The sequence below is a fragment of the Indicator indicator genome, chromosome 10 (genome assembly GCF_027791375.1).
Source record: "Indicator indicator isolate 239-I01 chromosome 10, UM_Iind_1.1, whole genome shotgun sequence".
NCBI classification, from domain to species: Eukaryota; Metazoa; Chordata; class Aves; order Piciformes; family Indicatoridae; genus Indicator; species Indicator indicator.
The window spans coordinates 17,064,191-17,082,532 of NC_072019.1; the positions used below are offsets into that span (position 1 = coordinate 17,064,191).

At 51.1% G+C, this 18,342-nt stretch overlaps 1 protein-coding gene across 1 annotated transcript in view; it reads right to left on the reverse strand.

Moving 5' to 3' along the window:
* Positions 1–7,261: 7,261 nt before the first annotated feature.
* The window catches only part of ASTN1 (astrotactin 1), a 61,643-nt gene continuing 50,562 nt past the window's right edge, over positions 7,262–18,342 (reverse strand). Inside the window, exons 17-23 of the mRNA XM_054384608.1 lie at positions 15,449–15,717; positions 15,064–15,197; positions 14,296–14,447; positions 13,814–13,949; positions 13,583–13,683; positions 12,796–12,979; positions 7,262–7,496 (exon numbers count right to left, since the gene is read on the reverse strand). Coding sequence (XP_054240583.1) covers positions 7,262–7,496; positions 12,796–12,979; positions 13,583–13,683; positions 13,814–13,949; positions 14,296–14,447; positions 15,064–15,197; positions 15,449–15,717 — 1,211 coding nt within the window. The remainder of the gene's footprint in view (positions 7,497–12,795; positions 12,980–13,582; positions 13,684–13,813; positions 13,950–14,295; positions 14,448–15,063; positions 15,198–15,448; positions 15,718–18,342) is intronic.

Genomic DNA, 18,342 nt, shown 5'->3' on the forward strand with positions numbered 1-18,342 from the left:
TCTATCATATCAGTGGTACATGGAGGGACAGCTTGAGGCTGGGGGGAAGAATCTCTCCCTAAGAGGCTCTGCCTGTTGCAGTTCCCAATTCCCAAAATCTTGCAGCCTGCCAGGTCTCCTACAGTGCCAGTCAGGGAGCCACAACATTTTGTACTGGGAAACAGCTGGTGGCTACACCTGCAATGTGCTTCACCTGCTCTAGGTGATCCTGCTTTAGCAGGGGGGGGGTTGGACTAGATGACCTCCAGAGGTCACTTCCAACCTCTACCATTCTGGGAATCTATGGGACCAGCCTGCCCTATGTTCACCTCTTTGGACCTGCAGTCTGGTTTACTGGGAGGAAAAGCTGCTTTTTCTAAACCTGGGGGAGTGTGGGGTTTTCCTTCTTCCCACTGCTGCCTTCTACACTGCTCATGTGTTTTGGAGTCCATGCTGTGGTTTGGGTTTTGTTTTTTTTTCCCTTTTCCTTTTTTTTAAGACAGTTTCAAGTGAGCAAATAAAATGGCCCTGATAAAAGAAGTCCTTTTGGCTTCCAAGAGCAAGCCAACCTGAGTGGCAGCTAGCAGAATCCAGGCTGCATTTCTCATGGACTAGTTCCGGGGATGTTTTAAGCCTCTGCCCCCATCAAACAGGGGTGAGATGGTTCCTCATTTTGCTCCTTTACCATTGCACACCTCAGAGCAGGGCTTGAAAAGGCCAAAGCCATGCTAGGTGCTATTTCTCTTTCCTTTGCCACATGCAAGTAATTGGAGAAGGTGAGTCATGGCTGAGTAGGTGGAAAGAGTGGAAAGGACTGGAAACCACAAGCACCTGCAGTAGGATGGGGGCTGGAGGGCTGCTGGACCCTGGGGACCATGCCAAGGCTCTGTAAAAGCACTGAAATCCCAGATTTCCTCCTGTGGGGCTAACAAACACATCAAGGACCTAGAAGAGGAATGATGGGCTGAGAAACTGGGAGGAAAAGCACACAACACAGGGTGCCTGGTGCTGCAGTGGTGTCTTAGGCAAGCAGGAACCACCTGGGAACAAGGTCCCTGGGCAGCTGGGTGCATTGCACAGCCTTCCCTCCTCACCATGGCTGAGGTAGCCTTCCCATCACTGGCACTCAGAGCCATGTGTAGCCAGCCCTGACTGAAACACACTGAGGTGCTTCAGGTTTGGGTTACTGCTGGAAGCAAAGAAGACCTCAGGAAGCCCTTGGTCCTCCTGCCTGCCTGCACCAGAGCATGGCCAGGCACAGGGCATGCAGGAAAAACTGCCTCCAGTGCTGGCCCTTGCACCAAAGGGATTGAGGCTGGGATGGAGATGCCCAGAATCAAAGAGGTTATATTTCTACTGGGGACAGACCACTCATCTTGAGTCTCCTTCCTTGGTATTTTTGAGGTTCCTTGTCCTGTCTTTAAACCCTTTTCCCAGACATCTGAGGGCCACATGCCTGCCTTTGCTCGACACTGGCCTCTCCTTCACTTCACTGCATAGACTCTCTCATTGCTCCCTGGAGGGGGGGACAGCATCTCCTGAAGACATGAGATATCCTCTCTGGGGCAAAGTTCTTCAAATCATGTGCTTCCACCAGGGCCAGATTTGCTTACATGAAGGACATAGCATTAAGGGGCTCCATAGCCCCAAGCAACCAGGACCCTAGTTGTATGTCTCACTTTTCATAGAATTACAGACTGGCTTGGGTTGGAAGGGACCTTAAAGGTCATCTAGTACAACCTCACTACAGTCAGCAGGGACATCTTCAAATAGAGCAGGTTGCTCAGAGCCCCAGCCAACATTCCCAGGAATGTTTCCAGGGATGGCACAGCTACCACCTCTCTGTTCCAGTGTTTCACCACTCTCACCATTAAAATTTCCTTCTTTCTCTCTAGTCTGAAACTTCCTCTTTTAGTTTCAAACCATCCCCCCTTGTCCTGTCACAAGAGGCCCTAATAAAAAACCTGACTCCATCCTTGAACCAAACTGACCAGCCTTCTGGGGTCATAGCCAAGGAGCCAAGTGAAGAACTGTCTCCTATCCCATCCCCTCCTCTCTGCCAAACACCAAACCTCCAGGCAAGAGATGCCAACCACTGCATCCCCAAGATGATGAGGATGCATGGTTGAGCAAGATGGTGGCAGTTACAGGCAGACAAATGGCATTTGAAAAGCTTGTCAGCCATTAGGATGGAGGAGATGATGGTGGAGGGGAGATGAGGCAGCCACCAATGGGGAGATGCAGCAATTCATGCTGGTACCTGCTTTCTGAGGATGAACAAGGATGGTTGGCCAACAGCCATCCAACCAACAAACCAACCCATCAGCTTTACTCTAGAGAGGACACCCAATGTCACCAGGAGAAACCCTCCTGGGAGCAACCTAACACGTAGACACACGTTACCAAAGCCTTCCTAAGCAGCTGCCATTGTGCTGATGATCCTCTCCATTTTTGGGTGGCTTTCTCCAAACCCTCACTGCTTGCAAACCAGAAGACCTCCTGAGAAGACTGCTGTGCTGAAGACATGAAGAGCCAGTCGCACCAAGACTTTCTTCCACAGCAGCTCAGGACTGAGACTACGTGCCCCACTGCCACACAGCCCTCCTTCTTCTTCTTCTTCTCCTCCTCCTCTTCATGTCTTGTTCCACAGCCACAGGTTATTGTGTAATGAGCCAGTGGCAGCCACAGCATTTAACTGCATGGAAAGTAGCAGAAGGAAAGTATTGAGTGTATTTTTAGCTTATTTTCCTGCAATTTAGTGGTGGGAAGAGAAAGAAAAAAAAAAAAAAGTTGTTCCATGAGACTCGATGAAGTCTGGTTTCCTATGGATTTGTGTCTATAGCCCCTAAATCCTCTCTTTCCCGTGTCCTTCCAGGCATCCTGTCTGCTTGCCTGCACTAATCCCCACTTCTCCCACCCATCTGGCAGAGCAGGTGGCAGTGCACATTGGCCTTGACCCAGGGGCCAGCCCCAACAAGTGACAGTGGCCTGAGTACTGGACACAGCACTGCACTGAAAGTGATTCTTAAGGTGTCCTTTGCAGCTTTCAACTCTGCCCAAGCACTGAATTTCACATTGTTTGTAGGATGTTAATATTTGTGGTACTGCTAGTCATAGAATCCTAGAATGGTTTGGATTAGAAGGGACCTTAAAGATCATCTAGTTCCAGCCACCCCTGCTATGGCCAGGGACACCTTCCACTAGACCAGGTTGCTCAAGGTCCTGTCCAACCTGGTCTTGAACACCTCCAGGGAGGGGGCATCCACAACCTCCTTGGGCAATCTGTTCTGGTGTCTCACCAACCTCACTGTAAAGAATTTCTTCCTAATCTCTGTTATAAATCTCTCCTCCTCCAGCTTCAATCCATTTCCCTCATCCTATCACAACAAGCCCTTGTAAAAAATCCCTCTCCAGCTTTCTTTCAGGCCCCCTTCAGGTACTGGAAGGCTGTTATAAAATCTCTCCAGAGCTTTGTCTTCTACAGACTGCACAATCCCAACTCTCACAGTCCTGTGTCAAAAATCTGCCAGACGGGCTAGGAAGTTCTCAGGTGATGGCTGACCACCAGATAGCACCACCCCATTCATCTTACCACAAAAGCAGGCTAACAGGATGGTTTTGTTGGACTCTGCTCTCAAATTCTCAATGTTATGGGGGTTTGCAAAGCAAGGACTGAGAACCTCTTACAGAGGACGTGTAAATGCAAGTCTTGCCTCCAACACTTCCAAGGTTCTTGCAGACATCTGCAGCAGAACAGGTGGGCAAGGCAAGACACAGAGGACACAGCTCTGGCTATGTGTAACTGAGTGATGTGGGACTTGGCTAACCCAGTGGGCAGACAGGCTCATGCTAAACTTGTGTGAAAACAGCACCCAAGTTCAAAGGCTTGGGAGTATTTCATCTGCTACCAAAAGATGACATCAACAGGACCAGCACTATAAACAAAGACTCCAGCCTGCCAGAGCCACAAATTACTAACAGCTCCTTTTAATAGTCAGTTGAATTATCATCTGGAGTTTTACATCGTGGTACAATGACTTTTGCTGTTGCTGCTGTTGTTGAAAACCTTTTTATTTTCCTTTTTCTAAGTAATCCAGAAGGGTTTCCTGTTTCTTGCCATGTGGCTATCTTCACCCTAAAGCACCCTACTTTCAATCTACAGTAATAAAACGTCACATTAGAGTTTTAATAGAAGAACATCAAGGAACATGAATTGTAACCATCTTTGTAAAGAAAAGGACTGAACCATCTTTATATGTTAAGTAACTCCACGACAAGGAAAAGGGAGCAATGCTATTACAGGGGGAGGGGGGGCAGCAAAGAAAAGATAACGACCCAGAGGTTCATCTCAGGTGAGTGATTGCCCGTTCAGAAACAAAAGAAGAGAGGGCAAGGGGGACAAGGGAGGCTGCAGAAATGGATGGAAAAGGCTGTCTTCTACAGCGTTTCTGTGGTTGGCAGTGTGGGAAGAAACAAGAGTCCAAGAGAGAAAATATTGTGCAGCCCCGACAGTAGGATCCTGCTCAAGACATGGATGGTGTCATCTCTGCAGGGAAAGGCACACCTTGGGGCTTGCCCATGGCTCTTTTGGGTGAACAAGCCCCATACAACACACTTCTCCAAGGCCTGGTTTTCAGCCACGGTGAAAACTCCCACTCTGGTCTGGGCCCCTACAGCAGGGGTTTGGCTGAGATGGGCTCATAAATTTGAAGGACTTTGGCAAGAAAATCCAAGTTTGGGCAAAATCCTGAGTTGCAAAGTCAGAGCAAGGAAACCAAGAAGGAAGCCTTCACAAAGTTAGGGCCATTGTAAACATGGTCCTGCAGATGTACCACACCATCAGGACCTGCTGGCACAGAGGGTGCAGCAACGTCACAGAGGCCAACAAGGTTGACCACAGTCCCACCAGTGTGGTCCATCATGGGACAAGTATGTCAAATTCCATGATGTTGAAGGACCTTGGACAGGTGGCTGTCCCCTCACCCTCTGAGTGGTCCATATCCCACCTCACAGGGAAGTTGGAGGCAAAGGAGCAGAGGCCAGCCCCAGCTGTGGGGTTATGGTTGAACACACAAAGGCTTTGCAATGTGAGTGCAGAAGCAGAACATAAATAGCTGCAGAACCCAGCACAAACCTTGGGGCCGGATGAAGAATTAACCTAGGCAAGTAGGCGTGACCACAAGGAGCGTCCAGGGTTTTCCTGGCCAACTGCACAGCTCCCATCCCTCCTGTGGCACCTGGTAAGCAATGGAAGAGTCTGCTACCCAAAGGGGAACAGTCTGCACCTCAGATAAAGGCCACGTCAGCAGCATTTCCTGGGGAGCAACCAGCTCGTGTCTGGGCCAGAGCAGCTTTTGTTCAAACACCCCCTCCGAGGCATTGAGCAGAGGTGCCCTTTGGCTGCCCCTGGATGGCTACCCAGGAGGAAGATAAAAGTTGCCTCAGCATCCCCTGGGAGAAGCAAGAGGATAAACCAAAGGGTTTTGGCCAAGACTGCTGGTGGCTGAAAGGAAAAGAAGCAATGGCTCGGTAGGGATCACCTGCCCACCTATACCTGTGCATGGCCATGGCAATGGCCTTGCTCTGAGCCCCAAGCCCTCAGCAGCATCAGGCACATCAAAATACAAGGACAAACACGTGGGAAAAAGCCAAAGAACCCAGCAGACTTCCTTCTTGCACAGAGCAGGCATTTGCCTCATGCCCTCTGCTAGACACATTCATTATGTCATAGACACAGGGACACCAAGGCAATGCTGACTGCTAGAGGCTGTTCCCAGCAGCTCCTTGATCCAGATCAGCTGCTCCTGGAGGAGAGGTCTGCCCACCAGAAGGGAAGAGTAAAGCTCTCTGTGGTCCTGCAGGAAGATGCTGAACCACGCACATTGGAGCCATGTCCTTGGCAGGTCGGAAGAGGAATGAGAAAGAAAATCATAAGAGACAGGCTGAAGATTGCTCCTGCTGAGACTGGACAAATGAAAAGGAAATTTCTCTCTGAAGAGCCATTGTAAAAAAACCCAGCTGTAGGGCCCCTGGATGGGCTGGATCAAAGGTACACAGCTGGAAAGTCCAGAGACACCTCCTCTGCAAACCAGGCTGGAAGTTGAAGCTAAACAGAAGCTGTTTGCTGACTCCAGAACAGTTAGTGGTAATAGGGTTTGGAGAAGAGTTTGCTTTGAACCAAGCCCACTGTCCCAGGGCAACCCTAGTCCTCTGGTTTAAAGAAAAATGTCACTGGTGAGAGCAGCAGGTGTGAGCCTGAAAAAGCAATAACCCCAGAAGCCTGCCTGCTACACCACATCCTCAAGCCCTCTCTGGGACCAGGACCTCCAGGACCATCCCATTGTGTCAGGCTTCACTACATCCTCCTACCCTCATCATGCAGAGCCTGGGCTACACCAGAGCTATAGGGTGGCTGGTGCAGAAGACAGCCTTGTAGAAGACACCCACAGTCTGGGTGCTACTCTCTTGGTTGTGGCTCTCCTCAGCAGCAGTTTGATGTTACTTCAAAGTTTTTATCATGGTGGGTAAACTTAAAAACAATGGAAGGGATTTTGAAGTAGGACTGTCATTCCACAAGAAGGAAGCTAACAATGCCCAGCTGTGGCCAAGCTGCCTTTGCTCTAGAGGACTCTGCATCTTGGCTTTGACCATGAGAGAAGAACCTGAGGAGATGGGCTCACCAATGTCCATGTCTCCTCGCCCCAGCTGGTGACACCCCAACAGCCGGGCCCTGCAACGACACCAGGTCTCATCCAGACCTCATGCTTTACAGCTCCAGAAAAAAATAATCTCAGCTCTCTTGACCATCCAGTGGCTGCTTTGCTCAGCCATGACCACTGGCATCTCAGCCTGGCCCATATACCCTGCCTCCATTTTCCCAACCCTACATCACCTGCTCTCTTGTCTTAGCTGTGTCACTGTTTCTCCTGCGACCAGTGTCCTCCACCCTTGGGGATGGTCCCCACAGCCAGGGCAGGGATGGGGCAGGAGGAGAGGGCTGTGCCCTCCCAGTTTGCCTTCTCCACCAATGCTGAGGAACCTCTTGGCAAAATGAATAAACAAAACCAAGAAAACTGGGTCCCACAAGACTTCTAACTAGAAAGGCTTTTGGCCAAGTCAAAGAAGAAACTAATACTGAGTCAGTCCTGCACAGAGCAGCCACTTTCACTCCCCAGTCCAAATTTTTGTCTCCAGAGACATCAGCAACACCCTCCCCCACTCCATGGGTCCACGTATAAAACCCTCACAAATGCCCATGGGAAGGCCAGCGTGAAAGCAACCCTCAGTAGTCCTTGTCACCATAGTCATTGTAAAGGACACTCAGCGTCTGCTCCTCGCACGTCTTCTTGAGGTCCCGGCTGAGCTCCAACCAGTCGAGCCCATAGGGCTTGATCTCGCTGTAGCGGCAGGCCAGGTACTTGAGGGACGAGCGCTGCAGGCTGATCTTGGGCTCTTGCAGGAGGCCATTGCACCAGCTACTGAGGTCCCCCAGTTGAGAGAGGATGAGGCCGGCCTTCCTGCAGCGAGGGCGGGCAAGGGGACATGCCAGGGGGGATGGACAGTGAGGGGCAGTGGGAGTGATGGACACAGCACGGGGGGATGGTGGGAAGGGCAGGAGGAGTGTATGAGGAGAGAAAAGCAAAGACGGTTAAGGACCTGGAGGGAGAAGAGATGATGCAAGAGCAGAGTGGAGAGCAGCAGAGTGGAGCCCAACACTGCCAGGATGAACAGACCCTGTCACCAGACTCGTGGCAGCACCACAAGCCTGAATGCACATGGGAGCAGCCCCTAAGCAGGTCAGAGATGCCCAGGCCACCACGGTGGTGCTGGACTTACTGCAATAGTTTTGTGACTCCCACTTCCCTGCCCTGTCCCTGCTTCTCTCATCTTATATTGTCCCCACAACAAGGACAGATTTGCTGATGTTTTAATGAGGCAATAGTCAAAGGTGTAGCTGTGAAACCTCCAACATCCCATGGGATGGACAACATCTACAACTCAAATGGCATCACCAGCCACTGCTGCAGCTACTGGGCCCCAAGTATAACAGGATAGGGAGGTGGGATCCAATAGGCAGCAAGTGGGGGCACAGTGCTAAAAGCGGTCAGACATGACTAAGGTGGTCAGGCCAGGGCAGCGTCACCATGTGTGTCCTCTCCATAAAGCACGTGTGCATGTCTGGAAACTGTGCTGGTCACTCATGACTTGGTGTAGGAAGAGACAAAATACCCAGCACTGGCAGCTGGCGTGCTGGGATGTCAGTGAGCACCAAGGAGCTTCAGGAAAAAGACCCAAACCAAATATAATATCTGGCTTTTGGGAAGGGTCTGATTGGAAGGCTGAAGGTGAGATAAAAATCAGGATCCTCATGAAATGTAAGATCACAAGATGCAAAATATATGATGGTCCTGGTATATGACTTGTAATCATAGAATCATAGACTGGGGTTGGAAGAGACCTTTAAAGGTCGTCCAGTCCAACCCACCTGCAGTCAACAGATTGCTCAGAGCCCCAAACAACCTGACCTGGAATGTTTGCAGGGATGGGGCATCTACCACCTCTCTGAACAACTTGGGGCAGGGTCTTACCACCCTAAGCATCAAAAATTTCTTATCTCTAATCTAAATCTCCCTCTCTTAGTTTAAGCCCATCACAACAGGCCCTAATAAAAAGTCCATCCCCAGATTTTAAGCACTGAAAGGCCACAAGAAGGTCTCCCTTGGGCTTTCTCCAAGCTCTCAAACAGGTCCATATCTTTCCTGTGCTGAAGACTCCAGAGCTGGCCCCAGCACTACAGATGGGGTCTCAGCAGAGGAGGGCAGAGGGGCATAATCCCCTCCCTCTACCTGCTGCCCATGTTGCTGGGGGATCAGCCCAGGACACAGCTGGAACATTGCTAGCTAATGCCCAGCTTTTCATCTACCAGTACCCTCAAGTCCTTCTCCACAGGGGAGTTTAGGAAACACATCCCACAGGACATCATGCAGATTAGAAAGATTATATTGAAGTAGACAACATAGCTTTGATCTAAAACACTCTGATTGAGCAGGGGATGGGGTAGAGCTCCCCAGTTCTTTGCATGTGCATTTTGCATCTTCCAGTTGCAGAAAGCAAAATAAAGGCAGGCAGGTCATGGCATTAAAGACCTGTAACTCAGCCAAGGAAGCCAGCAGAGGAGCTCAGGTGACAGAGGGAATCCACAAGGAATCCATCTTCAACAGAAGACAAACACACAGCACCCCCCAAGCAACACAGCCTCAGGACAGGCTTGTTTGGGTAGTGAGCCCATACTAAATGACCAATGCCTCATGTTGGATGAGATCTTGGAAGAGCACAGAGGATCCTGGCCAAATATGACCTACGTTGTGTTCTCTTCACGTTTGTCCTCTTAATGCTCCTAATGCTTTGATCATGAAAACCAGTTTGTCCAGACAAACCACATGATGTTCTAGCTCTTCTAGCACTTGGGGTGATCTTCAGGGATAGTGTCTTGAAGATGAGTATCACCTGTGTCTGGAAATCAGGACAAAATTATCTCAGGAGCTGGGACAAGTTTCCTAGACTGCTCCAAGGTCAGTTGATGGGCTTCTCTAGAGAAGAGAAGATACAACATCTTGGTAGCTTTAACTCAGCATAGAATAAGCAGTGGAGGTACAAATCTTGATACTAGGAATCAAAGCCCTCTTTGTTACATTCTTGCTTGGATAGCAGAGGTTGTGGAGCACACATCTGTGTTGTGGTGGGTTTGACAGCTCAAGGATCCATGTACCAATCATGGAGGAAAATCCACACCCCTCCACACCTTCCTCCAGAGCTGCTTGGAGAGGAATTAATTTACCCCAGGCCAGCCAGAGCCAGCTTTGGCTTTCCCGGAGAGGTCTTCAAGAGGTCCATCACAGAGGTGGCTGCAGCTCTGAAGGGCCAGTCTGGAGCCAGCAAGCGATTGTCCAGCGCTGCAGCCACGTGACAGCCGCAGGCCCAAGGCTCACATCCAGAGCAAAGCAGAGAGGATGAAGTTGTTTAGCATGGTACTGAATGGAGACAGTCACCTGAGCTGGCCAGGTCTTCCAGCTGTGAGAAGGTAGCTGACCTCTCACTAGTCTTGGTTCTTGCATCTAGGCAAAGTGCCATGACTGTTGAACATGATCCCACAGATTTTGTCTCAAAGGCCATCAACACCACCAGACCTCACATCAAACCCTACTTCCACTTACTGCTTGCTGAAAAATGACTTGCCTTTCACAGAGTCATTTTGGAAGAGACCATCATCAAGCCCCTTCATTAAGCCAGCACTGCCAGGTCACCACTAAACCATGCCCCTCAGAACCACACCTTAAATGGCTTTTCAGTCCCTCCAGGGATGGGGATTCCACCACTTCCCTGCATTTCTTCTCCTTATGAAAAGTCCCTGCAGCCCTTCTCAGACTGGGTGAGAGCAACTCACTTTCATAACCCCAGCAGCCAGTGTCACCCAGAAGGCTGACTCCAAGTGAGCAGAGCCAGAAGGCAGCATGGCCACGTGGAGGAGGGACATGGTAGAGTCAGTCGCGTGGGTCCAAATCCAGGACTTCAAAGGAGCATCAGCAACAGCAAAACAAACAGTCTGCCTGCTGACTAAATAATGTCATCTGCAAGTGATTTGTCCTGTCACCACCAGTCTGGATGCTGCACCCTCGCAGACGATCAAACAGGAGGTCTGCTTTCCAAGATTTGTCATCACCAGAGCCCACTGCAGCTGCCTGAACCTCTCCTTCCAAGCAGCGCGAGCTGCAAACACTTCATCAGCAGCCTGCGTTAGCCCATCCCAAGTGCTCCAGCACTTCCAGAGGGTGGGATTAACCCTCTGGCTCAGAGATTCAGGCAGCAAGTTTGGGCTATTTGATGATATTTCTGGCTACTCCATGCATCTCTGCCTCATGGGGGTCAAGGAGGCAGCTTCCACCTCATGGTCTGGCTGGTCCTTGGTCTCCTCACTGAGGCAGCAATGACAATGCTCAGCCTTGGTGTTGGCTATGGCTGTGTGAGAACTCCAGTCTGTCACATAAGGAGTTTTATGAACTCCTCACGTGAACCATCACAACAGATGTCAGATGGTCTGTGCAAAACAAGGCTGGATTTCACATCTGGAAACGGAGACAAAGCAGCATTGCCACAGCTGGCCACAAGACCAAGGTGATAAGTAAGTCCAAGCTTGCTTCTCCCACTTGGTGTCATGGGAATGAAGCAAACCTAGGCAGAGGAGCTCGTTGGGGCCTCAGCCTTAACAAGATCTCATGTGCTGGGATGTCACTACTGAGCTTTGAGACTGTGCCTCCAAGAGTTCAAATTTCTATCAAGAGAGGAAGTCAGAAAAGGGGAAGGAGGAGACCACCCAGCTTTGTCCCAGGGAGTGGAGGATGTCTTGGGGATTTCCCACCAAACCTGAACTAGGAGGCATGTCTAAAATACTAAGGGCAAGACAGACACTAGCAGTTTGCTGAGTCTGAATGACTAGCAGAGGTTTGGAGGACAGAGAAGCTACATGGAGGATTTTCAGTCCTCTGCTAGAAATCCATAGGGGATCACCTGGAGAAGCAGGGCTAGAAGAAAGTTAGTGCTGGGACCAGCAAGAGGAGGTGTGGGACGTGGGTAAGATGGAGGCCATGACTTTCATAGATGGGAGCTGTTGCTGACGTACATTTGAAGTAATTCTGATTTCTTCATGAACTCAAGGCTCCAGTTCTTTGGAGTCCAGATGCTATGAAACACCACTGCAGCTCACACAATCTCCCAGCACAGCTTGCTAAACTAACTAGAAACATCCATGTTACTGGGAAACCATGTAGACAAAAGCAGACATCAAAGGACATGGGGAGAAGGGAACATCTGGTTGCCTCTGCAAGCCCTTGGCACCCGGCACCCCATCCCCAGGAAGCTGGAGGGGCTGTAATCACCTGGAGGAGCCTTGGGAGAAGACACGGTACTCACTCAGGTATAAAGGGACTCTCCCAGGCAGGAAAGGCCCCAACAAACTGATGTGGCAGCTCAGCACTGCCACCAAAACACTTGTGTCCCACATGACCATGGGCAAGGATCAAAAGAGAGGGAACATATTTGCAACTCAGACCCAAGGTCAATCCCTCATCTGCTTTGAGCCGCAAATGACAGTGAGCTCAACACACAGAGATGCGCTCAACTCAAGCCAAAGCCCAGGAAAAGGAGGAAAGCCACATCTGTTCTTGGCATGGGTCAGCACAAGTATGTGCGCTTGCATGCACTTCATCCAGCAGCTTCCACAACCAGGCTCTTCTGTGCCACCCTCTCCAGCAGGCTTGAAGGTACAACCACTTCCTTGAACCTTCTTCCCTCCATCATCACCTGGGGCCCTTCTCTAGCAATGCAATTCAACTGCATTTTCTCCCCTTCTCACCCAGAACAAGCTCCATTCCTCAAAGGTCCATTATTTCTCCAAGAGCTTCTACCTTTTTGCCTGCGGAAGCACCTACTGAGGGAAAAAGCGAATCTCAAACTCTTCCCACGTTACTTGGCATAGATAGATGGACTAGGCAAAACTCCAGAGACAGTATAGGACTGGTGGGATGGACAGTAACAATGGGTTGACTGTTGTCATGGTCCTTCAAGGAAGACGTTTAAACCCCAAACACATGTACAGTATTCAGTAGAAGAGGAACTCAACTGTGAGACTAAGCTCAATCATCAAACAAATTAATGAGATTTGCCCAAGAACCCTCCTCCTGGGCACCAACATCTATGAGGGTAAGCCTGTTGGTGGGCTAGCCTGGCTGCCTGCCTAGCCAGTCCAGCTGTTGAGCCTACCTGGGCCCCAGCTCATCTTCGCAGCGCCAGGTGAACTCCCCAAAGCTCTCATAGTGCTGGTTGTAGTGGTAAAGGACTCGGTGCAGGCTGGGGGAACCCAGGTCCAGCAGAGTGTTGTAGGCTGTTTGCTGCTCCTTGCCACTGGTGTAGCCATTGAAGAGGTTGTAGATCTTGTCTGCTATTTCTGGACAGAAGCAGAGAAGCTATTCAGTAGGATGCAAGGAAAGGCATGAACCAAGCCCACCAGGCTAAAACTCAGCTCTAGGGAAACCATGCCCAGACCCAAGGCTTGTCCCCCTGAGTTATGATTTATGTCATATCAAGACAAGGTCCCGTTTAAGAAACAAGAGAGCAGATGGCATTCCTCAGAATCAGTCCAGGTTAGGTTCCTGTAGTTTGGTCCAATTAGGAAAAGATACATGTGGGGCCATCAGGTACTGTTAGTAAAAAGCCATTACTTTATCAGACAGCACACAAACAGCCACCACCTATGCCAGCAGTTGCTTTCTGGGTAGGACAGCCAGGTATTTTGGTATGTCCTGAATGCTTGTCCCCCACCTCTGCTCTCTCCCCTCCACCAACACAGAGTGCCTTTGCGTTTGTTTGTGGAGAAGATGCATTGCCTCCTACCACCCTTCATGCCAACCCTCAACAGCAGCACCTGGGCCACCACAGATGAAGGAGATGTTACAGCCAGGATATGAGATGTGTGCAAGGACAGTCTGGAAGGGGGAGCAGCCTATTGCCATTCTCAGGCATCAAAGCCCAGGAGCTCTTTCCATCTCACCTTGAGCTTTCACATCATCTACTACAGGGCAGGGAGTCTTGACAGTCACATCACTGGACCTGGAGCGTCTTCCTGTGTTATCAACTCCCCAGAGTGTGAACCTGACCAGGAAGGAAAAAGGTGAAGCTCTTGACTCCCAGGACCTCATGCAAACACAGGCAACATCAGACAGCAGCATCATGGCCAGAGTGACAGCATTGCCATGTGCATGGCATGGGGGAGACAACTCACATGTAGGTGGTGTCAGGCTCCAGGCAGCGAATGATGAGGGAGATGGTGGAGGAGAGCCTGTCGGGCACTTGGGCTGGCATGGCGCAGGGTGACTTGGCACCGGAGATGATGTCATCCACGAAGCTCAGCACTGTCTCTAGGGAGAGAGGGGAGGATGTGCCATGGGTGATGACACAGGTGTCCCCAGGGCTGTGGACAGCTGCTGAGCTCTGTGCCTGATACTGTGCTGTCTGGTGCTGAGGGAGACCAAGGCTCACACATGAGGTGGGTGCAGAGATGGCCACGTTGCTTTTCCAGCAAGGCTCATCACCATGGGGTGGGGCTGCTGCTTCTGCAACATGGTGGGCAGCAGAGGGACTGCTTTCTCTTCCACTGCATACTGGGTATGTTGCAGCATCCCCTTTCCAAGAGGGAGACAGAGGTTCTCCTCCAACATCTCCAACCCACCCTCCACAGAGGGAACTAGTAGAGTCTCCACTCACCTGTCTCCACCTTGGAGTGGTCCATTCTGTCAGTGACTTTCTCTTGACGGAGGAGGTAGTCGACGATCTGCACCCCGATGGGAGGCTCTGAGTGCCCCCACTCCAGCACCACCAGTGTACTGCTGGGTTCATGAACAGTGGAGAGCCGAAGGCTGGGGGCCAATGCTGGCCGGTTAGCATCTCAAAAGGGCAAGGTCTGCCAGCCATCCCCCAACACCTACCCATGCTCACCCACATCTAGCACCACTTTGCTGCTCATCTGTGCCTTAGAAAGGCTGCAAAACCATCAGACTGAGACACAAAGGATGGGCAGATGCTGAGGGCAACCAGTTCCCATGGCTGGTACAGACCAAGTGCCACTCATGCTGCTCTGCAGACCACATGCAAACGCACCAGAACTCATCTGGTTTCTCTACAGTAGTATGTAAGTACTGGTTTTGTATTGCTTTCTCACAAAAAAGGCCTTCAAAACCATCAGTTCATGGGAGAGACTCCTCTTCTTCTACCCCTCCTGGCTCTAGGTGTGCTGGTTCAAAGGGATCCCTCCCTAGGGTTGTTCCACGAGGATGGTTCCAAAACCAGCTCCCCAGTCCCTGGCTGAATTTAGAAAAGACACTGCATCTCTGCACCATCTGCCTGACTTCCAGGTCCCTCATCCACTTGCAAACCTGTCCCACAAAGCCACCCTAGCCCACCACCTCCTGCCATTGCCAACTCCTACCAGATCCACCACACCAAGAAGCCAGTCTGGGACATGTGGAGACCTACATGGGGTGGGGCAGAGGCGCGCAGGTGGGCAGCCCATCAGCCCCGAAGGCACTCGAGTCACAGCGGCACCAGTCCTCAATGACATCCCCGCTGCCTGAGCACCACAGTGAGCTCATGGTGGCCTCCTGCAAGAGCTGGGAGAGAGGAGAAGGTGGTCAGCACCAAGCAGCTGAGCTCCCATCCCTCCATCACTTAAATCAGTGCTCATCCATCTCCTGGTGGATTCAGCACGGCCCATCCACCCTGTACAGAAGGGCTGGCCAACAGGCAAGGGCTGCCACAGCTTGACATGATGCCATCATGGCAAGCTGCCTGCAAAACCACTCTGATGCTGTCCTGCCACCCTTCATGCCCACATCACCACCCCCAGCCAGTGGTTCCTTACCCGCTGGGTCTGGTTGTTGGTGACCAGCTCATAGATGGGAGCTGCTTTGGTGACCTCCAGCAGGATGGGCTCAGCTGGCACATCAGGACCAGAGGTGACGTGGCAGAGGGGGCAGGAGGAGGGGCAGCGCCCACGGCTCTGGCATTCCATTCGCACGCCGGCTGCCATGCGCTTGGTGCCTGACTCGGAGAGGCTGGCAATGTACTCGGGGAAGGTGAGCACCTTGGGGTCCCGCTCTCGCTCCTCTGACTCGTCTGAGGGAGAGTTGCCTGGGGAAGGGGGAAATAAGGGGTACCAGCGTGGGCTCCAAACCATCATTAAAGGGATGTGAGGGGCTGGAACTCTGCTTTCCTCCCAGAAGAGAGACAGTGCTGCCCGGAGACTCCCTGCCTCCCTGGGAGCTCCCTGTTTGCTCTGTAGGGATGAAATACTCACTGGTCTTCAAAGGAGAAATCAGGACTGAAAGCCCCAGCCTGGTCTCTACCTTTACAGGTCCTTTGTCTCCCTGTGCCTCATTTTCTCCCACCCCAGCCCTTTGCCTGGCACTGGGACAGACTACCCTTGCAGATTCAAGAGGGCCTGCCTGGGCACCTTCAGCCTACACTGATGTCCTGACAAAGCCCTGCAAGAGCCCTCTTGGACCAACAGCTGAATTCTTTGCTCAATTCCCTTGGTTCCAAAGGGCCCTCAGCAAAGGTGATGTGATAGAGAGAAGATTAGTTGGAGAACAGAGAGGATAAGTTCCAGACCGGGGTGTACAGCAATGATGCTTAAATCAGTACTCCCACCACAAAGGGCTGCAGCTAGCATCACCAGAGAGCACAGAATGTGCAAGGAAGACTTACTAGTGCCTCGCAGTGCACAGAAAGCTCCTGAGATGTCTACAAAGCCACCAAAATCCCTCTGCAGCCCCTCAGCCCCTCCTGCAGAAGAAGGGGCATGTAGCAATAGGTCGAGGGGAAATGGTTTGAATGGAGTACATTTAGGCTCTTTACAATGAGAGTGGTAAAATAGTGGAGATATTCAAGGTCAAACTTGATGGGGTCCTGAACAACCTGATCTAGTTAAAGATGTCCCTGTTTTCTGCAGGGGGTTGGACTAGATGACCTTAAACCCCTTCCAACCCAATTCTGTGATTCTAGGAAGGAAGATGGGCAGCACCTCCTTTAAGAACCTAGCTCAAGTCTCACTCCTCGTGTCTCTTTGCACTTGTCATGGGGTGTGATGGAGGCAGAAAAGTTGCAGCTGGGCATGGAAATGAGGTCTTTCCTTAAGGGTTTAGCTCACAAAGCATTATTATTAAGCAGAAGACAAGGGAGAGATGGCGGTAGATAAATTTATCAGGGCTGCAGAAGCCCAGCCAGGCTGTGGTTCTGCTAACCCTTAGGCAACAAGCTTGGAAAAAAAGATGTGCCACCATGTCACCACAGCACGGGGCAGAGAGACAGACCCTGCACTTGGTGAGCTTTGCTCCACAGCACTCGTAGCAGGAAATAATTTGATGCAAGGGGAAAAGTCCCAGCAGAAAAGACAAGAAGGTAGCATCTGCTGTTCCTTGGACAGCACCACCCCACTGTTGTGAGCCTTGTTGTGCAGGGGAATGGTGCTTTTCGCCCAAAAGCCCTGCCAAAGAATGTCCCTGGCTCTGCATCAAAGATAGAATCATAGAATTGGTTAGATTGGAAAAGATCTTAGAAATCATCAAGTCCAACCCTTAAACCCAGCAGTGCCAGGTCACCACTAAACCATGTCCCTCAGCACCACATCTACACAGCTTCAAAATCCCTCTAGGGGTAGGAATTTCACTACTGTCCTGGGCAGCCTCTTCCAGGGCACGACAGCCATTCAGTGAAGAAATTTTTCCTCGTGTCTAACCTAAATCTGGTGCAACTTGAGGCTGTTTCTTCTTGACCTATCATTTGTTACTTCGGAGAAGAGACCAACCCCCATCTTGCTACCACCTCCTTCCACTGAGGTGTGGAGAGAAAGGAGGACCCCTTCAGCCTCCTGTTCTCCTGACTGAACAAGCTCAGTTCCCTCAGCCACTCCTCACAAGATTTGTGTTCACCAACTTTGTTGCCCTTCTCTGGACACGCTCCAGCACCTCAATGTCCTTCCTGGAGTGAGGAGCCCATAACTGAACACAGTATTTAAGGTGTGGCCTCTCCAGTGCCCAGTAGAGGGGGACAATCACTGCTCTAGTCCTGCCTGCCACACTATTGCTGATCCAGTCCAGGATGCTGTTGGCCTTCTTGGCCACCTGGGCACACACTGGCTCATGTTCAGCCATCTATCAACAAACACCCACAGGTTCTTTTCCACCAGGCAGTTTCAAGCTACTCCTTCCCAAGCCTGAAGCATTTGTTGAGTTGTTGTGACCCAAGTGCGGAACCCAGCACTTGGCCTTGTTGAACCTCATACAGTTGGACTCAACACGTTCTTCCAGCCTGTTCAGATCCCTCTGCAGAGCCTCCACACCGTCAGGCAGATCCAAACTCCCACCCAATTTGGTGTCATCTGCAAACATACAGAGTGTGACCTTGATCTCTTCATCCAGATCATTGATAAAGATATTAAACAGAACTGGGCCCAGGACTGAGCCCTGCCGAACACTGCAAGTGACCAGCCTCCAACTCCATTCACCAGCACAATGGTGATGGCCAAAGCAGGCTGGTGGGTTTGGAGGAAGCTGAAGGATGCCCAGACAACACTTCATCCCTGAGGCAGGCTCAGGGTGTTGTGGGCACTAGTTTGGAACGGGCTGGCTGCTCCACAAGCTGCCCAAGAGCATGTCCCTAGCTCACTTGGGAGATCTTCCTAATGCAAGGGTTTGCTGAGAAATGAGCCAGCTGCGGTCCCTCCTCAAGACTGCTGCAAAGAAAGCAAGGCTGTTA